The following is a 25,155-nucleotide window of genomic DNA, read 5'->3' as shown; positions in this document are numbered from 1 at the left end:
CATGACTTCTGGTCAGTCAGTAATTTTTACTTTTTTTCGGTTTTTAACGATATCAAACTAACTAGAGATTATAAGAAGAGAAAGAATATGAAATTATAGAGCCATAGTACTCAAGGAAGAGCAAGAATGTGAAGAATAAAGTGCGGAAAAGTGAGACGTGACAAGGGCCATTTAAGTAAGCAGAAGGCTTCTCGTATCTAAACTTTTACCTTCTACCAGAGGAGTCGAACTTAGGCATCTTAGCGATACGAGTCATCCGAGTCTCTGATATGTCAGGAAGTAAAGGCAAAGGTCGTTTGCCTAACTAACTGTATAGAGACGAGAAAATATCAACACAATGAAACACATTGTGTGAGAAGCCGTCGTGGGCAGAATGTGACAACTTCTCGTAACTTTACTTTTGCCGGTTCGGATAGTAAATGGCAAACTACCTTTGACTTTACTTTCTGACATATCACAGTCTCTGATGACTCGTATCGCTAAGATGCCTAAGTTCGACTCCTCTGGTAGGAGGTAAAAGTTTAGATACGAGAAGTCTTCTGCTTACTTAAATGACCCTTGTCACGTCTCACTTTTTCCGCACTTTATTCTTCACATTCTTGCTCTTCCTTGAGTACTATGGCTCTATGATTTCATATTCTTTCTTCTCTTATAATCTCGAGTTAGTTTGATATCGTTAAAAACCGAAAAAAAAACAGTCTATTAAGTGCAGTACACAGTTTTTCAAGTGCGTATCAAAATTTGTGTTTCACTTTGCTTCCAAGCATCGCTCGGAATTGGAAAAGTCTTTTTCGCGAAAATGCCAATAAAAATAGACGGAATTCAACAAATTATGGTTTGTTTGAAAGGTATTACAACGATCTAAATTTTGGAATCTACTTTGATTTTGAGGTCACTTGAGACAGATATTGTCAAAAAACTGCAAATTATGACGGAAAACCTTATATAACTCAAAAAATAAACAACGGATCAAAGAACGAAAACTATAGCGTTTTTGCTGAAAAAAGACCTTTCATTTGCAACCAGTCCGATCAAAATCGGCCCAGCCATGTCTGAGATATACGCCTCTTTCTTCTGTACACACATTCAGAGAGAGGTAGAGACATGCTCAGTTCGTCGAGCTGAATCGATTGTTATAGGATACTCGGGGACTCGGAAAGTTTTGCCAAAGTTTGAGCGAATTCTATACCAATCTTTTCATATGAACAAGATAAAACTATTCCAATTTTAGCGTCTAACAAACTGACTTTGGCTGTCGACCAGTCAACTGAAGCCATTGTAGCTTATATCAATTATTTTAACTTTTTATTACATTTTCGATAATAATCCTGCCCAGCAGTGCTCATCAAATTCGACCAACTTGCCGAAACCAAACTCTCGCACAGAGTCGTAAACTATGATATATACATCTAGGCCTACACGACAACGAGACAATCCCCCATATTAATGGATTCTGGAGACCGTAAAATGTCAACAACGCCACTCCGAATTCCAGCAACCCCTAATCCGACAACCAGAATCACATCACAAGCGATACAAGAGAAAAAAAAATCCAAAAAAAAAACGTTCATCAACACCGAAAGTTATCATTCATCACAGTGACGAATGAAGCAACATAAAATCGCTAGCAAATTCCCACACCTCTTCTCATGATGCCCTCGGGGGAAAGGAGACTGGACCACTCGCGCGATTCCTCTCCACGACGACGACGACGACGGCGGCGAGCGCAGGTAGTCCCCGACGCACAAACAAGCTTGGCTATACCTTAAACAGAAAAGAATTTGAATATACCCCCCATCTGGGTTCCTGCGTCCTTCGGGCCAAACCCCCTTCTTCCCTGAACCCCTTCCACGTAACATTTCATCCCTCGATGGGATCGTAAAGAAGAGCGATCCGTTTTCGCTTTCGTTCCCGTATACCTACCTACCTACCTACAACAACAACAACAACACATGCGCGGTGGTTCGCTTCGGCTGATCCTCGTTCGAACAACCGGTCGACCGGCGGTGGCGATCCTTCTACTCGTTCCTTCCCTCCCACACCCGGTTCCACCCAGCTGAGAGAGAGAGAGAGAGAGAGAGACAGAGACGACGCAGGTTCACGGCGGTCCGTGCCAATTAAAATTTGCAGCTCCTTCCAAAATTATTCAACCACACCGGCACTACTTCACCGGTGCTCCACCCTGTTTTGATCGTTGATGGTTCGGTGATTCTACCCTCTTGAGTTCCGAAAAGGGGTTGGTTGGTTGGATTGGACTCGGGCAGGATTCGTGAAGCCGAAATTTAAAAGGCTCCGCGCGATACACATATACAGTTTGTGCTTGTTCTCTTGGGCGAGCGCGCTTTCGGTTCTCATGATCTCGTGTTGTTGTGCCGTCGGTAGTGGCCCGGGCAGGGAAGTTTCGGTGCGGTGGCAAACTAAATCAAATCAGGTTTTGTTCGTTCGAGAAAACATCAAAGTGTTCTGAAGCGATGGCACATACACAGACATCTCCCCTTACCGGCGGCCGACCGACCGGCAGATTCTAGAGACAGAAGAAGCGAAGTCGGGACGGTTAGAAAGGTATTTTTCGGCGAAAGAGACAGGACTATAGAGGACTCGTGTAGCCACAAGGGGGTAGAGAATCGTTAACGACGACGACGACGACGATTCGATCGGTTGCCGAGTGCCATTTAGCAAGTAATCGCGATTGGAATTTCTTGCCGTTGATGTCTTCGAAGCGGAATCTAATTGTAATAAAAGGGGTCGGTGAGGATTTTTGGCACGGCCTCAGTAACTGATCGTTTTTTTGCGTTTACTACACCTAGTCGACAACGACCCAAGTAAGCACAACACAGTCCAGACTCAGTCAATTAGTTCCAATGGTAATTGCACCTGAAAACCATGTGCCTCATCCGGATGCCGGGGTCATTCGACAACGGGCCATTGACTAGCTTATCGGTCAGTGGCGAATTTTCCGTCGCTTTTGTTAGACTGCCTCCACAGTCGCCTTCTCTTTTTGGCCACCATTAACACTCACACGCTCAACAAGCTTAAACTGATGAACATTAAAAAAAACACGATGGTTATGACGCGACGATGCTAATTTCCGAACCTATTTGTAGTTACACCGCCGGCGGCTTAGCCTGGTCAGTTCCCATTCATCAGAGAGAGAGCTGCCCCCATCATCAACGCTTCAGCGCCGGTTGAAACGAACAAAAAAAACGAGTAGTCGGCGTTGAAAAGTGCATCAATCTTGTGCTGCTGCAGCACCGATAACAAACGGAAAGGTTGAAAATTGAAAAATAAGGTAATGTTGCCCCCTTTACAATTGTTGGCATGGGCCTCTGAATAGGGCCGAAAGGGGAAACGGGTACGGTAACCGGGGTCAAGCTAAATACCGTAAAATATAAATTGCATCGATATGACGAGGCAGAGGAGGAGGACGAGGACGAGGAGGAGTCATTCAAACAAAACCAGATGTCGTTAGAACACGCGGAAGTTTGACGATGGCCGGGGACACGGGGATGGTGGAAAACACGCTTTTCCGCTAATTGAAAAATATTGCTGGGGTAATGGGTTGTAACGAGCCGGAATGCCCACTTGGAACTGAGATTCGTTCCGGAAGCTGACTAGGGAATAGTTGTCCGATAGTGGTTGTGACATTGATTCTGAGTAAAAATTGAGCGAAATCCGAAATTAGTACTTCTAATCCGTGTAAAAGTAAGTGATGGAGAAGAATGTATTGTACAATAATCAACACTATCTAGTATAGCTTAACTCAATCTACAAAAAGTAGCTAAACCAAAAAGATATAACTACAAGATTTACAGTTCCCGAAACGTGTTTTTCATGGTATTCTATTTGGGAAAACTTCACAGTTTCCATCAATACCAACATGAGTTACTATCGCGAAATGTTTCGAGGAACTTTCGCCTAGATTTTCCGGAATAAAAAGCGGATGGGTAATGTCAGAGACATAATTGACATCTCATGAATTACGAATGAAACTGGCCCGTTTCCTTTACACTTCCGAGCATCAGTTAGTTGATCGATTGTGTAAAGGAGCAAGACTCCTTGCAAGCGTATGAGTAATGTCAACAATGTGTGCTTAAAAACAAATTCCGGCGCTTCTTTTCCTGATTTTAATCAATAAATCTTCCATATGGTTGATAAACCAATCGGATCATTCTGCTTAAAATTACAATTCAAGAAAAGCGAAAATCTTAGTCTTAAACTCTTCCGCTTTCCTTAAAACTGCTCGAGAAAAAATATTTCAGTTTCAGCTTACTTCCAGACACATTTGATTAGCAACAAACACATTCCTATATGGATTTCCTCTTGCAGAAATTATTGCGATTTAAAGATTTACGTACCTTCTATTAGTGATCCGGCAAAAAAGAAACCTTGAATTTAACACGCGAAAGGCAATGGATATGGAATGTTGTCGTAAAACTATTCATTTTTCCCGACAAACTGCTTTTGTAACAGAGAATATTTCGTTTTGTATATTTTGTGTAGCGCAATCTAATACAAATCCATTGAAGCAGTGTTGCTAACTTTTTTATTAGGGAATTACATTAGGGAATCTACATTCATAAAATGTAAGCAATTTTCCATCAAACGTTGGTAAAAAATGTATCAAAACTGATATTTCATCCAAAAAGTCAGGCTTCAAGTTCGTTTGAAAATAAATTATTGTTAAAAAAAATCCTTGAAACTCAATCGTGCAAGCCACTTTGATAAACTGGTTGCACTGCATATATGAATACATAGATCTATGACACGTACCAAATAAAATGAACGTAATTAGGTTTTGCACGATGACGACACAAATGAACTGCCGATGAATCAAGTTCATCTTTGACAGTTGCCGTGTACTTGTTTTGTTCTGCGGCTGCAAGTTAAAAATTGAAAAAATGACGAAAAAGTGCCTGTTAAAAACGTATTCCACAGTGAAAATAACTAAAAAGATTGCCCTGTATGTGTTTCCAGCATCAAGGAGCGATATATGTATGAAACTGTTGAGTGTGAGACGACTAGCAATTTTTACATTCGAACGATGAACTTTTAAACTGTAAACAAGTACACGTCGATTGTCAAAAAAAGTTCATTCTGTTCATTTTTGTGAGGTTATGTCATGTTCGTGCTAAACCTAATTAGGTTTTTTATCGTGATGACACAAATGAACAAGTATTCATCCTTGACAGTTCAGCGGTACTGTTTACAAACAAGCTTAAACAAAAATCGAAGAGCACATCTAAAACAATCATCTTCACACTTTGCAACTAGTCACTTTTATTTAATAAATATTAAAAACGAACCGTATTCAATCGTGAACAAATGTTTTAGAACTTTATTTAGGCGATACGGACCGTAAATGGTTTGGTCCAATTTGTCAATAAACAAACAAAAGAAATTTCTGTTTACAAACAGTACTGCTGGACTGTCAAAAAGTGTTCATCCGATTGAGGTTAGCAGTGACGGTAAAAAACCTAATGCACAAATTACCAACACAAGTTAACTTGGTTTACTCTTGATCCTGAATTGTGCAAGCATTCCCCTTCTTCACTACTAGCATTTGAAACGATGCACCCACACTAAAGTACGGATAAGGTACATCAAACATTCAGACACTGAATTAAAAATTACGAAGTGATTTTTATAGTTCTTTACAATAAAATAATGGTGACTCTGAAAAGAACCTTTTATAAAGACGTTTGTGTTGGAGAGAGACAAGTTGAATTAAAATTCCGATGGATGCCGCTGACTTCCGTTATCTATTTCCAAGCTGATCTGTTGTCCGTGGATGCACTACTGTTATGGTTGGCGTAGGTATAGTATTCACAACTGATTATAATCTTCGAATGAAGAAACATTAATTCGCTGGGTTGATCAATGATACAACAGGCCTATGATTTGAAAAGTATGAAATATATCTACGGCTTTCTACATTGATATTTCTAGCAAATACGAGATCAATACATGTGTCCCCAAGCGTAATCGTTTGTGAAGGATCAGATTTCATATTCAACTTCATACACTCGCTCATGAAATCTATGAATTTTGAATTATCTTGATTTGAGGCATCAATATTGAAATCCCCCACAACTATCATCGGCGTGTTTTTACGAGAATATCTTTATTTTCCAGGAGAAATAAAATACAGAATTATCTGCACATATGGCAACCCTGTTTCGCACGGCATATTTCGAAGCGACACCCATACGTGTATAAACATGTATTCTCCATCAATACATTCATTTTCGCATTGCGCGAGAGCGTTACCGTCGTAATTGAATGTGTTAGTGGCGGCGCAATCTTCTTCAATTTCCATTTTGATGAATCTGATGCTGTTGGTAGGAAATGGAATTCAATGAATTCTTAATGGACTGAAAAGTACCTTGAATTGTCACGACCAACAGGAACTGTATTTAGATTTGAGGTGGCTCTTGGTGTGTACACTCGGTAAACTCGTCCGAAATTTGACTCGTAATTCATTGCGATTTTCAATTGTATTCTAAAAAAGATGAAACAATCGATTTTGGGCGAAAAAAATGGGTGCATTTGGAACTCACGATGAATTACGACTCAATCCCGGACAACGTAACTGAGCAGCGCACCTATGACGACTGACAACCAGCGATGCCAGATAACAGTAGTGTGATTTCCTTACATTGGCATTTTCCTCGGAAGTGCTCGCAGGGAAAATTTGTCCCGTAGTTCTCCGTTGATAAATTTAAATAACACATGGATCAATAAGTCCCGAGACTAACAATGGAAACAACATTTTTTTTGCAAATTTTTTTTTTATTCATCAACATAATTACCCTTTAGGGTGATACAATGGTTCCAACGTATTTTTTTTTTTCGATGAACTGCTTTCTGAATCATCGACTCGTTGCTGTTTTTGTTCCATCGAAAGCAATCGCGGCACCCACTTGGAAAAAACCTTTTTCATGCTCAATTTTTCATGAAGAATAGTAAATATACTTCCATATGATATCTGTGTCATCTCAGCAATCTCACGGAGCTTCACTTTACGATCTTTCATTATAATTTTGGTCACTTCACTCACATTTTCCGGTGTAACGGCTTCCACAGGTCTACCCGAGCGTACCGCGTCATTTGTGTCGGTACGACCACGTTTAAACTCGGCGAACCACCGACAAATCGTTTCTTTTGATGGACAAGAGTCCGGATAACATTTTTCAATCCATTGTTTCGCTTGCACGGTGTTTTTACTCATTAAAAAACAATGTTTTATCAAAACACGAAACTCGGTTGTTTCCATTTTTTAAACAAACTACAAAACGACTTTACTCCAACCTCGATAACTCAGCTGTTTCTGGTCGGATCGATTTAAAATTTTGACCCGTTTCAAGCAAAGGTTAGTACTCTAGAAAGACGTGGTTAGTCTCGGGACTTATTGATCCATGTGTTAACCGTAGATTTCCGCAGAAAACTTCCGTAGATTTTGTCTACGGATCCGTAAGCCCGTAGAAATTCTTCGAATCCGTAGATCTGCGGAGATTTCCGTAGATCTGACATCTTCCACTGGTGGTTTTGCTGTATGCCCAGATACGACCAGGGTTGCCACATTTTTCAGGAGAAAAATTTGAAAATCTTTATCGGGAGATCAAAAATGTGCATTGAAAATCTGTATATGAAAATGATAAAAAATCGAACGAACGATATGAAAAAGTTTTTCGAACAAAAAAAATTAAAGAAACCAAAACTTTTCATCGTCTGGATTTTTATGATGTTGTATGTTGAACAAAGCGTTCTGTTCATTTTTACTTTTGTTTATTAGGTATAATGTAGCATTATGACCGAGCCCGGGTAGAAGTGATTTGCAAACCAATAATAAATTCTATTATTAAAACCAAACATTTCAATGGCGGAAATTAACCCTTAATTTAGTTTGAAATCAGAGTTAAAATATAAAAAATCATAACAAAGTCTGCATGAGGAAGTAGCAACAAAATATATAATTCTTTTATTGTAATATCAAACCAAGAACAAAATATTTATAGAAGACAAATTTTTCATTTATTTTATATTCTAGCATTCAGGATAGAATAATAGCATAAGTATTTCTCTTATCTGATTCTGATGCAGTTTATTCAATAGTATTTTATTTGGAGATAGAACCACTGGATCGATTTACTTAATGAAATTGGAATAACTCATCAATAACGAAATACGATATAATAACTAATTTTGATGTTAGACAATTATTGTATTATTATCAATTTCTTGATTCCTTGGATGAAATATCAAGTATCGCTATGGGATGTCTGAGAGTGAATGTCATTTTCAGAGATGCCAGGTTCACAGATTAATCTGTGTTGCACAGATTTACAATTTTCTGCACAGATTTAAAATATGACACAGATTTCTGAAATCGACCACTGGCCTTCAGCTCCAAGAAGTCTTCAGTTTACTAGGGAAAACTGAGGGAAAATGAATATCCGAAAAAGCGATTGGAAGAAGCGCGACCTTTTTTTCTGCTCATTAAAATGACTCCGATCAGCTATTGACGGGAAAAGATTTTGCACAGACTATTTTTCGATCACAGATTTTTTTAAAAACAGACCTGGTATCGTTGGTCATTGTTTCAAATACCAAACATCCTAAATACGTTGCAGGTCCATTCGTCGATTCAAGCCTAGGTTTGCAAACAAATAATGACAACAAATCGACGTGAACATTTCATAAGGTCACATAAACGAATGAGAGATTCTTATTGTTTACTTTCTCTTCTGTCAATAACTTCTCTTTCAAAATATTCATGTAGAATAAAAGAAAATATTTCCAGCTATGTAACAGTACCAGATAACAATAGCATAATAACGCAGATACAGCCGAAAGAGAAAGTAAACAAAGAGAATCTGTCAATTGTTTTCAGGCCCTTTTGGAATGTTCACGTCGAATTGTGCAAATCTCGATTAATTTTTCAAAAGGGCGTATTAGCAAGTGACAGTTTCTCTTTGTTTACTTTCTCTTCTATTAATTACCACGCGGGTTCCGCGTTTATCGTTCAACTCATTGCATGAAATGATACCCGAAACTTTCGACTTTCAAAAAGAATAGTGATATCAAAGAAAATCTTTTTAATCACAACACAAAATCGAAAGAGAGAGTGATTAAAGAAAAACTGTCACTTGCTTATACGCCCTAATGAAAAATCAACCGAGAAATTTCAAATAATATCGCAGATGAGTTGATTACTATCTATCACTGCTTAATCTTCGATACACGTTCATATTAACTGGTTGCAAAATGAGAGAACTGTTCGTGAATGAACATAGCTCATTCGTTTTCCATTTCGTTAAAACACCATCCAACCATCGAATGGGTGCCTTTGGTACTCGTGCATGAGTGTCGATGATAAAATACTCACCTAAACTAGAGAGTTTCTCACCACCCGTATCATCCGTTACTCATTCTCAGTTCACCAACAATAGAATAAATGGGCACACATTATTGCCATTGCCGTTATTCATCGCAAGCGATTCACAAACACACATCAATCCAGCCCGATGGACCGTGAAAATCAGGCTCAAACCGTTGAGTGCAATGTATCGAAAGGAAAAGAAGATACTAGGCGCTTTGTTCTTTAAACCGTCGGCACATGCTCTGTTGCAAAGTGAAAAATCCGATGTTTTGCCGTGAATTATCTACACGTTGATGGTTTTGTTGTCAGAACAAGGGTTGCCATTTATATTGATTTTCCAATTCATTCGTTACTGTATACTCAATTTTAACTGTAGTTTTGAGAAATTCAACAATTCTTACAATGTATAAATATAGCGAAATACAGTCAGACATATTTCGTAATGGAGACATATTTTCTCAACAAGCTTGATTTCATTGAATTTTTGTACTGAACAGCAGATTTTCCAAAGTACACTTAACTGATTCTTGCATTTTGATGTTTCTAGAGATACGATTGGTGTTATTTGGCATATGTATTGAAATTCTAGAAAACGAAAATAAACCCAGGTTAGTGTTATGATTTTTGCATTTTGATGTTTCTGAAGAAACAACTCCAATTAAAAAAAAAATCCACCACATATTTGCGTTGGAATTTCTTACTTGATGAAATCTGTCACCAGTGAAGTTTCTTTTAAATTAGTTTTGAGATCTTCCAAGTAGGTTCTTTGGAATGCACTGGTCAATAGTGGATTAAAACGAATCCATATATTGAAATCTGTTTCTTTGTTTTTACACTCAACGTTTCAACGTTGTCGATTTTCGTCTTCTTCGAGAGAAGTGTTTTTAAATGTTATGCATAACAAAAAATGTTCGGACAATTACAATTTTTGGACTATCCGAGACTAATAATTGTGTTTGTGGTGAAGGTTATCGCGATATTGATCATGTCGTTTGGACATGCACATGACGAAATACCTAATATGATATAAAAAAAGAAGAAATGTGCTTTATTAAATTCAAATCGTAGTTACTATTTTAGAATTATATTAGGATAAGAATTCTATATAAAAGTGATGCTACGGCGAAGGAAAACTTATGTAAATTGCCTTAAGAAATAAACGTATTTATTGGAAAAAAACAATTACAATTTTAAATAAAACAGGTGATTGTTCCAGATAATTGTTATCTGTTTTGTTAGTTATATCAGAAGCTGAATCTCCAGTACTTTACTGTTCACACTCATATTTTTTTTTTGACGAGGAACGATAACCTGTTTTTGTAAGCTCGTATAAAATTGTATATCGAGACGTGCAATACGGTTAACCTCTTAACGCTCAAGGGAAATATGTTTCCCTTCTATAAAAATCGTTATAGATTTTTCAATTACTATTAAATCGATGTTTTTTGTACTGAATGTTAAAGAAAACTTACTTTCAAAGGCGACAAATGTGTTCCTAACGAATAAGTAAAAAGAACTATCAATCTTTATTGCACTAAAAAAGTTTGTGCAAAATGACGTATAGCAAATAGAACACATAATAAATGTGTTTTGTGCAACATCCACAAGTACATGAAATCGTTTCGTAGAATGCCATAACTAACTATTTAATTTATTATTATGATAATCAAAGAAATTAAAGCAATAAATTAAATTACGATATAATAAACCCAACTCTTCTTATATTAATTTCTAAGAATCATAGGGAAAGATATTTCCCATGAAATTATAGGAAACTTCTGCACCCTTCTATGTTTTTTCTGGTGATATTCTCTCAATTTACACACCTAATAGCTAAAATATTGTCTTGTACTAATATATTTCGTCCTGCACATCTTATGGTAGTGAAAGCGTTAATATAATACTTGGAATCGAAGTGCTCTATAATACTATCTGTTGCTTTACGATGCTTAGACGGACAACACAGAAAGAAATGATTTAACTTACACGGCATGTAAACCGATAGTACTATGAAATAGACGTCAGTTGAAACGAAAATCTGATTTAAAACCATGATTGATGTAAAATTACATTAATATTCATTTAGTTTTGTGTTGAACAAGACAGTATATTTATAAACCGCTTAGTTTTGTAATGTAATTTTCCATTCAATTGCCTGCTCCAAATATGCGCATGAAAATAAACGTAAATTTACAAATTTTTATCTGTGAAGGTTTTGTGTTATTACGAAGAAGTCTATAACAATATTTCCCATTTTCAAATCACACTCATGAAAACTATAATTTTTATGGAAGTTTTCACACTGACGCTTTGTATTTCAAAAATGCGCTTTTATAGTTGGGTGTAGGTAATTCCTTTACTTCTTTAGATTTTTTGTTTTTGAAGTGAATGACCCCCTACTTTTCTATTAGGCGCCTTTTAAAAATTCGCCCTGTGGAAGAATGGGTGAAACTTGATCGTGTGAATATCTCGAGTTGTAGTTAACGCAACAACATAATTCTTTCCCGAAGACACCAGAAATAAGACGGATATTTATGATAAATTTTGTAACAGTGTGAAATAATCATAAACAACTCGAAAGTTTTCTCAAACTCTTGGAAACAAAGAGGAAATCTATCACCTGCAACCAGGCCATGTGCGTGGTATGAAACCTCAAACGCTCAGGTTGCGCTCTCATTCGGATTGGATGCTGGAATTTGATTCTGGAGAATTTTTATTCTGGAACACGATTAGGAATTCCGAAACAGATTTCAATATATGGATTCTAGATTCTGGGACAAAATTTGAGTTCTGAACTCCGAACCAGATTTTGAAACTGACCTCTGAACCTGAAATTAAATCCTAAATTCAGTTTCAGAATTTAGTTGCTAAATTCAGTTTTGAGTTCGAGAACTAGATTTTTAAACTGAACTCATTCACTTATTCAGGTTCGGAAGACTAGTTCGGTATTTAGTTTTAGAATTAAATTCCGAACCTGGATTCTGAAAATGAGTTGAGTGCCAGAATTCTAGAACGAAATTCATGAACTGAATTTCTGAAAGTTGCAGCTGACACTGGCCATAGGTAAATTCTCAAATCTTGCAGGAAACACTTTACGTTAGTGGTTCAAAGCGTAGAGCGTGTGCTAGTCTTATAAACCTGTTATCGTATGTTCGAGCCCTAACACGGTACGATTCTTAGTGTCAGTCCATAGAATCTTGGCACGAGCCGTACAATCATTCTGTACGCTAAGGATCGGCTGCGAAGTAGTCGTTGGAGACGGCAATCTTCATGAATCCTTCAATCAGTAGTAGTACGGCATTATAGGATGCATTTTGTTTTTAGGTTAGCCAACGGAAGTAAACGACCCGATACTTTTACTTTTCAATGTATTGCTTTGTCCATTCCATACTGGCATGAAGCTGCTACCTATCGTATTTCAATTTAAACTTCGTTTGCCACTCACTATCCCATACAGACGGCTAAGCAAAATTTTCATTTAACACTTCCAGAATAAAATGTTTATGCAGCACATCTTCCAGTGCTTCTTCTGGTTTTTACTTTACCTTCTTCTTCAGTTTAAAAGGTATTGTTATTCAAACGCACACACCGTTGCTTGTTTCGGTACCCGCGTACGTACGTACGGACTGTCACTCCAAAACTATGACCATCGCAAATAGCAGCTTGCCACAACAGCGCCGGAATGAATGCATCGAACATGTTTTACAATTACAATACATCGCACCATACACAATTCCTTAGTAAGTAAGTAGCCACCATCATCTGTCAGAATTGCCATACTTCAGTTCTTGCATTGCGCAAATATTATGGTTGGTGACCACCCCGTTTATTTTTTTATTTTACGGCGAGTATTTACTTGGTACTGGCTGGCTACGCTACTAGTTTCCCATCCCCCGTTCGTTGACATTGACAGTGAAAATGGCACCTGACATTGGCAAAAAAAAGTTTGCCAGGGTTGATGAACTTATGATCGTCGTCGTCGTCGTCGGAACCATTGGAATGCTGATCCAATCGGTTTTTTTTTGTGCTTGTCTGTGTATCGGCGATTAGTTCGAACGGTAATCGATGCGGTTTTTTTATTTGTTCTACTTATTAAAAGCTGCCCCGTGCAATATCATGTTAATTAATTAGTTCAAGTAACGCCACTCAAAAGTTGCGGACCTGAGCTTGTTTTGCATAAAATCAGTCAGCAGTCGGCAATAAACTAGATTATTTAAATTTCCAACATTTTCTGTATCTGTTCCTCTAATGATTCAATGTTCCGTAATGTGGAAGCATGTTAAATTTCCTGATCCTTCTTGATACGACGGCATAGCGCAACGATAAATTGAACGCGTGCTCCGAAACGTCAAAGGTCTGCCAAGTGGAACATCAATCGGACAAAGTTCTCTCTCTATATCACCCCTTTAGCCCAGCTCACACACTCACCTACTGTTTGAAATTAATCCATCATGTTTCCCAGCGGCACTGTTCCGGATCGAATTAAATGCTCCGAATGAGAAGAAATATAGCGTGTTTACGTTGCTCACATTCACATCACCGAGTGGTAGGTGGGGGGATGGGGGGGCATTCACCGAGACCTGATGAGACTAATTAAAACAAAAAAACGAGGGTCCCAATCTGACGGTACCGCAATTATCAGGTGTTTAAAATTTTTATCATGGGTATTTTCTATTAAATCTACTCCTGATCCCTGCTCCCTTCGGGGAGTTTGCTGGATTGAAACTGACCATGATGCATGATTATCCATAAAACTGTAAGTGCTTTATGGTGTAATGAAATGTTTCGAAAACTGAAACCTAGAAGACGAAACCCCCCCCCCCCGGAGAAAAAAACAGTCGTAGTCAAATGAGTTGCGTGTTCGGTGCTTTAACTCCGGTCATCAAATAAGATATCGCTTCCAGTTCTTATTTATAGCTATTAATATATGGACTACTTCAGGGCACCAGTGGGTCGTCAGTGGGGACCACATATCGGTGATTTATTGCACACTGCACACAATCATTAAAACACAAAAAAAAACTTCTTATATTGTGCACGGTCTGTTGGCTGGATCGGGCTTTAAAATTTAAAAGTCCACCCATTCTGCGCGCTTCGCCGGCGAATTCGTTCTCCGGTTTCCGTCAGTGTGTCTTCGGAAAAGGATTAATGTAAATATCGAATTGGATTTACTGATAAGTGGTGTGTTTTAAATGCATGAAATGCGCTTCACTGGCACATGTCTCTGTTCCGGAACACACCTTATTGTTACGTGATTCAAACAGACTCAATCAGGCCGAGCGAAGTTTTCCAAGCTTCTTTCTCCGATTACGATGACATCGAATAGCTGTCGAATGAAAACTAGACATTTTTATTTCGACGCTGATGTCATAAAAGGGAAGCTATCGCTACTGATTATCGCCTATTACGGAATTATTCACAGCACAACTTACTGACACGAAATTTAATTGAACGATAAGCTAGCATTTGAACGTTTTTTTGTGGGAGTTTTCGTTCAAATTTTTTAAACATAAAGGACCCGAACAATTTATTTCTTTTTACAACTGTTGTGAATCATTTACTGAAGTTTGTTTTTTTTAATCCTCGAACACAGATAAAAAAAAACAATACTATTTTTCTTTAACTGGAATTCAGGAACCGAATTTTTGATCCGAATGCTAGAGTAGAATCCTGAAACTCAATTTCGATGCTAGCTTGAATTCTGAATAGTTAAACTCATCACTGAACCTGTGTTGTGGAACTGAATTCTGAACCTGAATCCTAGCACTGAACTCTGGACCTGGACTCTGATCCGCTGAATTTTAGTTACACAATTCCGATCCAGGATTTCGTTTTCAAATTCGGATCCATAATTTCGCTTAGAAGATCCAGAACTTTGTTCAAGGATCTTCCGAATGTAGTTCCTAAGTTCAGTTCCATTTCTAGAATTGTAGAACTGAACTTTGGAACCAAATTATAGTAGAATAATATTTTAACACCATTCAATTCTACTATACAATCATTATTCCAGTGAAATTATTCTATTCAACGCTCAAGTGAAAAATCAGTGACCAAATGGTCCAGAACTCCGAACCCGGACTCAGGAATGAAGTGTAGAACTCAATTGATGAAATACAACTTAACTTTGGATCTAAGTTCTGTTCCCGGATTTCGATCTGAAGATCCAGAATTTCAGGGTTTTCTGAACCTGAATTCTGAATCTATATTTTAAATCTGCAATCCGGCCAGAATTTTCTGAACTGAATTCTGATCTGAACCACTATTCCAGAATTCAGTTTCAAAATTCAGATCCATAGTCCAGGTCTCGAACCAATCCTGATCATGGATCCAAAATCCCGGCTTAGAATAAAGTTTTGAAATTCGATTACAGTTCCAGAATTATGGTACTTGGATTCTAATCTGGACTCAACGAGTCAACGTAGACAATAATGAATAAAGCATCAATTAGAAGGGTTGATTTGGTATGATTCTAAGCCAGGATTTTGCTCCAATGCAAACGCACGACCAGCAGCAGGATGACGCAATTGCTCTTGTTTGAAGTGAAACTGGCTCTGCAAATGTCCCGCTTCAATGATGAACTGAATTCTTGATACTAGACCTGGAACTGAGCTCTGGATCTGAACCAACCGGAATGATGCACTTCCTTTACTTCCTGCTCAGTCAACTGGGCAAGCTAGAACCAACGAAATATATCTAGTGTTAAGCTTTTTTTAATATTATCTATGTTACCAGTTAACCTTTTATACCGGGAAAAACGTCATTCAAACATTTTAGAAAACTTTAATTTTGAATTATTTGTAATTATGCCATACAACTGAAAATGTTATCATAAATTACTGATCATATTTCCGATGACGTGCAGCAAAAATTATGTTGATACGTTAGACACAACAAGAGATATTCACGATCAAAAACATATCATTCACTCAGAGGGTAAATTTTGAAAAGGCGCCCCATAGTGAAGTAGTCGTATTCACGACAAAAATGACCTGGCAACGCTGGGTTTCAGTCGCTTTCTGAGTGCCCACTCTTTAACGGTGGAAGATAACAACAGACACATCACTACATGAGTGACACTTGAGAGTAAACTTCAAAACGGGTTACTCTCATGGGTTCTGTACAAATACACGTGAATTAATTTTTAAAGGCCATAAAGTAAATGACAGTTTTTATTCAATGTTTGTTAATCTTCCAGTAAGACTGGCTTGGCCGCAAAATAACGTTTTCTACAGAAACAGAAAGGAAACGTGTGAATTAATTATTGACAGAAGAGCAACTAAACATGGTGGAAACTGCCATTTGCTTTTGTGGTAATCATTTCATTACAGTGAGTGCTTCATTGAATCTCCTATTCCATACGGAAGTCGGAAATTTACCGAATAACCTGCTTGATTCAACTTATTTTTGGCTTTCCTTTGAACTTTGATTCGCTCTTTGTCATTGTCAAAAATCTGCTAGCAAAAATATCCACATAACGGGAGCAGCGATGCCAGATCTATGGAAAATTCCGCAAATTTACTAATTAAGAGAAATTCTGCGGATCTACGGACCTTTAATACGAATCATCTACGAACATGAATCTTGATAGTTTCTTCATCTAGTAAAGGTTCAAATCGTGTAAAATTCTCGAAATATTAACTAGCTTGAAGTAGTTATGCTAATATTGGCTAACTTATCAAATTTAAGTTATAGAACTAGGTGAATATGCATTGAGACAAGGTTGATTTTCTATCAAATTTTGATTATGGTGATTTGACTCTCGGGTCAGAAACTGTCTGGCCTTATGCGCGGGGTTTGGGATCGAACATAGGAGGTAGCCTGCGTGAAAGGCGATGGTCTAACCCATTACGCTATATTCTTATTTAAATAGTTATTATATATTTATTCATTTTCTTGGAACGGTCGCAGGCTTTAGAAATATGTTTTATTTTCGTTTATTTTGGGGAGCAGGGAAAAGTCAGTTAGAGAAGAAATTTGGTAATCTCTCTCTCTTTCCAGCAGGTATAAAACCTCCTCATCTTTTGTATCAACAGATTACAATGATCCCTAACACTAACGATAAAAACTAACAATTAAAAATAAGCCTATAACCCGATAACTAGTTGATGACACCAAGCATTACAGAGCACCAATAGTGTTCTTGCTTAAACGACCAGAGAGAGAGAGAGAGAGAAGAGAAAAATGGATAGGTAAATGGTTGATTAAGGTAGGTGGAGGGGATGGTAAGTAAGCGTGGGCGAATAACGGGGTTAGAATCGGCATATAGATCTAATAAGTTTTTTCTTTTATATGATATTCACCTAACCAGAGATAATTTTTGTTGAATTAGAAAATGAAAATTATAGAATGATAGTACTCCAGAAAGAGCAAGGATGTGAATATATAGAACTATTAAATTCTTTTCTAAAATTTTACTAAGCCGCTTACGATCTCGAAGTTCTCTTGAATTCTCCGGAAATTTCGATTGCGGGATTTAGCTGAGTAGCTGCAGCAGATCAATCGTGGGAAACCAGAAAGAAAAATCATTCAGATTCAGGTAAACATCTATCTGTATTGACAACCAGGGAATAAGCTATCCGTCATCCGTCGACTTCGGCGAAGCTTCGCCAACGAAATCAGAATGCATTATAATATTCGCTCATAAATCACCGATCGAACGAATTTCGGAACGAGTTCGATTTGACTCCTCAAATGAAAAGGATCGGCATTCGGTCGGCGAGGGTAAAATCATTAATCAGGCAATGGAAAGAGAGCGATTTCAACAATTCATGTCGGGACAGGACCCCGGTGGTTTCAGGTAACCGCGCTATAATCGCTAGCGAAATTCTCGGAAGATTTCGACATGTTTCGTTTCGGTTTTGGTTGACTGTGCATGCTATGGCTGCTTCTGCTGCTGCTGCCACTGCAGGGAAGAAGCATTGTACGATTCATTTACGACGTGTGTTATAAAAATAAAGCCGAAAATCTGGCCCCGGCGCTTCGTCAGGTCAGTCAGATTTAGCTTAAAGGTTCGAGGGGCTGATGTGAGTTGAATATATTTTTTTGTTTTGTTCCGTTCGAATATCATTCACCAACCAACTAATTGTAGTGTGATTAAACTTTTCTAAATGGTTATAGTGTTCCGCGGTTGGGTAACGAATGGGTTCGTTGAATACGATGAAGTGGACAGAACATCGTCGATAACTAATAAAAATATCCTGGGTCCAGTCGAAATGTAACGAGCACTTGAATGGAAAAGTCGATTTGATTACCAAATTTAGTAACTGTTACAAAGATTTGATGTAGATCAGTTTGAAGTCAGCGATATTCTCTTTCTACGTCACCTCATTTGAGATTAATGTTACGTCATTCGATAACAACGATTTGAAAGTAAATCACTAGTTGGTGGTCGTAATTGATCCAATAAACTATACTTTCACTGGACTACTAATAATAGCCTTGTAGTGTCGCAAACAGCCAGTCGCCATAGCACGGATAAAAATTATTTTTTTTCCAAAAAAAAAGAAAACCAAACGTTTTTTACATAAAAAAAATTCTTTGGTTTTTGCACTCAATATTTTTAACCAGTTTTTGCATTCTAAAATACATAAAAGGGTTTTCCAACCCAAGTTGCATTTATCCGATTCCGGTGTTCAAATTTGAATAACTGTCGAATGGCCAAAACGGAGTTTTCCGACTAACAATACCCATAAACTAGCATGGAGTTAGTATCAATTTAGCCTCGGTATTTGCACGAAATTTTATTCTTCAAAACGTGACTCCTGAACCGGAAGTCGCATCGCAACAAAATTAAACAGAATTCTGTGCGACTACATGAGACCTTAAATTTGAATCTAGATTTGAGCAAATAGGTTCAACTGTCTTTGAGAAAACGTTAGTACTTCAATTTCGGAGTTTTTTTTATCCCTACTTCAGATGTTTCCGTAGCTTGAAACGGGGAACCGATGTAACCAAAGTTAAGATTATACTAGACTAATAGGAGCTGAAAATTGTGTAAGTTTATAAACCAGTTTTAGGAATTTCGATCTTCTTTACATTGAAACCTATGGAAACGGTCTTTCGATATTGAAATTTATCAAGCATGTCACCCGGTAAATCCGGAACTAGAAGTCAGATCCGCAAAAAAATTGAGTATTTTCTATACCAGCGTAAAAACTGTCATTAATTTTGCCAAAATGGGTTTAGGTCCGGAACCGGAAGTCGGATGAGGATAAAATTTCGGAATTTTCTTCGAAACTATAAGATCTTTTATTTGAATGTAAGTCCATGAACATCGGCTCAGCCATCCCCTACAAAAGTGAGTGATGTTATTTATCACACATTGTGATCTCGAAGAGCTGATTTTAAACGCACATGACACTCCGGGCCTTGGTTTGAAAGTCAATTTTCACATTAAAAAATGTTAATATTTTTTTCGAACTCATTGCTATATTGTATTGATTTGCAAGTTCCTAAAAGAACCGATTAATTGGATTTTATAGACGTGAATACGTCTTACTTTTCAACATTCGCCCTATGGAAGAATGGGTAGAACCAGAGCTTAAAATTGTCACGCATTCTCAATGAAAGAAACCTTTCCAACTGTCTCATTCGTAAATTATCGCCTCCAGACCAAACGAAGAGAGACGAAGCGTTTCCGTTTCTCATTGAAAAAAGAAAGAGTATAGTTTGCCAACGTCACTCTTTCCTCTATGACAAGACGAAACCAAACTAACGTCTGCAAGGAGCATCCGTAGAAATTCAATTCTCATTCTTTCATCGATGTATTGAAAATCTGTGACTAAAATATGACAAATGGAAGTAATTACACACCAGAACTTGCTTAGAAACCCAAGCTACTGCAGATTCGAGGTAAAAGTCATTGTGAAACTTTTTTCTATCATTTTCGATTTTCAAAGCTTCGATTGAATACCGACACTGCATACTATGGGATTTTCACTGAAAACCACAAATGACCGGAAGGGCAAATGAAAGAGAGAACACAATTTTGAAACTACTGTTCCGCTTATGTCATAGACTGCACCTGGATTTCGTTCTCATAGTTTGCTAACGAAGCTGAGTAACATTAATTCCTCGTAATTTTCATCTATTTTGTGTCAATGAAAATGACTTTTATTAGTATTATTAATTATTATTAATATTTATCACTCATCGTGATCTTCGTTCAGAAGTCAATTTGCACAGCGGTTTTCGAACTCGTTTTGATGGAACGAAACATCGTGGTTGGCTTTGTTGTATTGATTTACGGGTTCTTGAAAGAACCAATTAATTGATTTTTTGACACGAATATGTCTTACTTTACTATGAGGCGCCTGTTCAAAATTCAAAACGTAAGAATCGTCAATATCTCGAATATTTCTTCATGTCATCAGAAACACTAACAGCAATTTATGATTGAATTTTCAGCATTGAGAGATAACCTTAAATAACACAAAAATAGAATTCTCTCATTTTTTTTAAACAATGAAGAAAACTCATCACACTTGCTTACCTTTCTCGCCCTTTGACGAATACAGAATTTAGTTTTAGAAGTTAGTTTTAGAATTCAGTTTCAGAATTTAGTTCCCGATTAAAGGTTCAGATATTAAAACGAAATTCTAGATTCTGAAACTGGTTTCAGATGTTCGGATTTCGAATTCAGAATTCTGATTTAGGATTTCGATTTCGGAATTCTGGAACAAATTTCAGTCTATGAGTTTTAGATCTGGGTTCTGACTTATTAGACTTGGACTTAGACTTTCCTCAAAGAACTGATTAATAAATTTTTCCGCAATATTGATGGCATTCTTTAATAACTAATTTCGATGGAACAAAATATCATGATTGGATTGGTTGGAAGGCTCTTAAAAGAACCGATCATTTTAAGTTTTAGGCAATATTTAACAGCTTTGCTGGTATTCTCCTTGAATGAGAAGAATCATCACGAATAAACTACCGATCGTGTGGTGCCAAAGACCAGTCGAAATATCTCCTGTTGCTGTCTAACGTTGAATGATGCCAACAAACGTGAAAGAAGGTTGACTCTTTGTTTAGACTATTTTTTTAAACTATTCAAACATCGTTTACGCAATAAACGTAATAATGACATAATTCTGACAACATTTCAGTTATGATTAGTATCGCATTTATAGTAAATAATCGAACAAGGAAAAAAACTAATAAGGCATCAAACCGGGAGTGATTTCATAACGCTCTCGATTCGTGAAATCAGCTATTTTTCAAAGAAAGACGAATCTAACATTGACAGCAAATGAAGAGAAACATCGAGGAATGTTTTGACTTTGGTTTTGATCAATCGATGAACTGTTGGTTTATCTTTAAAAGGGTATGCAATTTTTTCCACTTTTGTTTTATATCCACTGGATAAATGAACATAAAAAGAGTTTCGCCCTTGTCTTTGCTCTCTGTGTGAATTATGAAAATCGGGCATTTTTCGTGAAAATGGCTGGTTTCTGCGACTAAGACAAATCTGTAATTAATTCAGTCATAAAAAATTCGGAAACGATCTAAAATAACGAAAATTAATAGTTTCGCTGTCACTTTCTAGCAAGTGAAGTATCGCCCTGTTTTTTGGCATGGAACACGGATTGCGAAACTTACGTAAACAAATGGAATCGCAATTTCGCCCTTTAGAGTTCTTTTGTATTACTTATTACTGTATTTGGGACTTTTGTACAATCCGAGTTTTAGGCAAAATTGTAGGATTTTGAAGCATTTATTCGTAGGAGAGAGAAACTCGATTTGTTAACTTTTGTAAGATTCGTCCTTCTTTGAAAAACAGCTAAATATTGCGAAATAATACGCGGGTCAGTAAAGTAAAGAAAGGTGTAGTCCTACTTCAAAGTTACGAAGCGATGTGCTCACAGATTGAGTCCTTCGCCGGGAGCCGACCCTTAAGTTTAGTAAATTTACAAAAAATGACAAAAATTAGTATAATTAAACAGACATCAGTTTAATCATCGAAGTGAAACTAAATTCGAATGCTTTACATTTAGGGGTTTTCGAGTATATGTAAAAAGCACATGTTTCGCTCCGATTTCTTCACTTCATTAGTTAGAGTGAGATCCTACTGTCTCTGTTGGATGGATTGACTTCAATGGTTAATATGGTGCTTCGCTTCGAGTACATTATTGCACAATTTTCGAAATAGTTTTTCTGAGGTATTACTCCTTAGATTCGAAGCAAAGATATTGTTTCCGATTCGGTCATAATTCCTTGATTGAAATTTGAGTAATCGGCAAAACAACACTGCAACTGTACTGATGAGATGAATGTTGGTACAATAACTCTTTGTAACACTCGGTGCAATATCCATAAAGTGTTACATAAATGGTGTAAACTTTGCGGTTTAAATTGAACTGCTAGGTGGGCATGGCCGTTCAATTTAAACTGCTTCAAGCTCTGATTAGCCGAAGGCGAAACGTGAAGAAATTGGAATGCTTTAATTTTAAATTTATCGCTAAATAAAGCTTGTTAAGTAATTTAGTTGTCTAATTTGTAAGTTTTTTCAAAATTTTTTTCTCTGTGTGCACATCACATTTCCACTGCGTTACCTCAAACTAAGTCAAAATCACTCCGAAAATTTCAATTCCTCGAATCCGCCATTTTGTGTATTTTGGGAAATAAAAGCCCACTCTCGCGAACTCGCATTTTGGCTCTTGCTCTTATCGCCAGAGAAACCATTCGCGAGAAGTTTCAATTTCAATTCGACTCGTTCCTTTTTTTGCTCTCGTTCGCACCAAGTACGTAGTTCACGCAGATCACACAGTCCAATTTCATTAACAAAACGGTTTCCTCATTGACCTGACCTACCAAGCGCTCGCACAAAGAGCGTTTCGTTTTTTCTAAAGGACCGAAGAATTTAGAAGTAATAGCTAATGAGAATATTGCGCATCGGAACTGGCAGAAACCAGAAGAGAGTAGGTTGCGATACAAAATTCATGATATCTTATTTATTTAAGTTATTATATTTTCATTTTTAGTACCTTGGTGAGAACGAGTCAAGGAAGATAGGACCAAATAATAATTTCATTTCTCAGATATTACTTTAAAAAACATTGAGATATTGGTTTGAATTCTTGATACAAGAAAAAATAATTCATCAAAATTCTCTACTTACTTCAAGCATCCACTCAGCGACGATTCGCCGAGCGTTTGGGTCGATGTCCTTCTGTACGCTGTGGAAATAGTTGGGGCACTGTTCGACGCGATCTTCGGACTTCAGCAGGTTCTCGAGACAACGATCGTCTAGAAATGTAGGATCCTTCACTGCTGTATTGAGGCGCACTTCCATCGGGACCTGCAGGAGTCCTTTGCTGGCAGTAGTGTTCTGGCGTTGGTGACCACCACCAACAACTTCGTTCTCGCTACTGATCTTTTCCGTACACAGTAAGTCCATCGTTGCCCGGAAGCCCACTGCCGCCGCACCGAAAAACCGAGAAAACCTTGCAGATAATTGTGTGCCAGATATCGGAAATTTTCACACGCACTGTCTCACTGTGATTATGTCGTCTTATTCTCTCCCGTGCACTACTATTTGAAACGAATAAATTTCTTTTTTTTTTTTCGCTAAAACTTTTCTCGCCACACTGCTATCACACTCGTAACTCAACGAAAATGTCCTTCAGTGAAAAAACACTCGAACTTGATCGAACAGTACTTCGCGTACTGGCGCAGCAGACAAACAAAATAAGCACAGTCCAAAGATCACCTAACGGTACTTCACTCACAATTACCCAACGACAATAAAAAAAAACTACACACAATTGTTTCTGTAAATTCCAATCCAATCCAAAAACCGTTCTTTTTTTTGCAGTTCGACTTTGTTTGATCCCGAACAGTCTCGATTCGCTGGGACCCACTCTCACTCTCTACTCTGTCCGGTATTGCTTACTGTTTGCTTTCCTCGATTGTTATTATTGTCGAATTTTATTGTTGTTCCTACTATTCACCTGAACTGGCAGCCTCAGTGTACTAGAGAGGGTCCCGAACCACCACAACGCACAGTTCACAGGTCCGCAGCGTGAGAAGTCTGTTGCCGCAATGCGAAAGGGTAGTCAGCTGAAGAATCCTTGAACATCAGTTTCTCTTCCATGCCAAATTTTGTGTTTGGATCTCAAGCCGGCTTGAGCCAACTTAAGAATTTGCACAAAAAGAAGACGAATAACGAATGAGCGACCTAGCGGAGAGAGTGAGAGTCGATGTGGTTGGAACAAAACTACGGAAAGCTTTAACATTTGCGGAGGCACCGGAATGACATCTTCCAGTCAGCTGCTTCTTCTCTAAGTATGTGCAGTATTCAAACCGAAGTCTATAGTTACCTGCGAAGGAAGACTTGCGCGATAGACTCGTCTCGGCTTGGGCAACCGATTCCGACAAACTTGGACAAACCGTTGCGATCCTGTCAGACGAGCGAGTCAGTAAAGATTGAAAAATCAAAACAAACCGCTCATACAGAGTAGTAGTAGCAGTAGTAGTACAGCACGAAACAGGGCGACACCGAGAGACGAGAGCGACGTTCCGAGTGAATCTTATTATCTTATACACCACAGCAGCACACAACTCACCAACCAAAACATATGTTTTACGATCGCGTTTCGCTCATTTCATTGCGTCGTCCCGTCATTTGACAAAAAGAGAGAGAGAAAAACAGTGTAAAGTTCTCGCTGGTGGTGAAATTACTTTGTTTACGCGTGTAGCGTAGTCAGCGTAAGCAAGACCGGACCGACCGACATTGAGATTGAGAGCGCAACACGAAGAAATCTATTCGCAGGTAT

At 37.8% G+C, this 25,155-nt stretch overlaps 1 protein-coding gene across 1 annotated transcript in view; it reads right to left on the bottom strand.

Moving 5' to 3' along the window:
* Positions 1 to 24,767, bottom strand: part of LOC131425859 (G1/S-specific cyclin-D2) — a 249,721-nt gene extending 224,954 nt beyond the window's left edge. Inside the window, exon 1 of the mRNA XM_058588104.1 lies at positions 23,499 to 24,767. Within this exon, the coding sequence (XP_058444087.1) occupies positions 23,499 to 23,777 (279 nt within the window). The 5' untranslated portion in view covers positions 23,778 to 24,767. The remainder of the gene's footprint in view (positions 1 to 23,498) is intronic.
* Between the last annotated feature and the right edge of the window lie 388 nt (positions 24,768 to 25,155).

The sequence above is a fragment of the Malaya genurostris genome, chromosome 1 (assembly GCF_030247185.1).
Source record: "Malaya genurostris strain Urasoe2022 chromosome 1, Malgen_1.1, whole genome shotgun sequence".
Lineage (NCBI taxonomy): Eukaryota > Metazoa > Arthropoda > Insecta > Diptera > Culicidae > Malaya > Malaya genurostris.
Note: the sequence above shows the minus strand (reverse complement) of the source record. Positions and strands in the feature narration are given on the sequence as shown.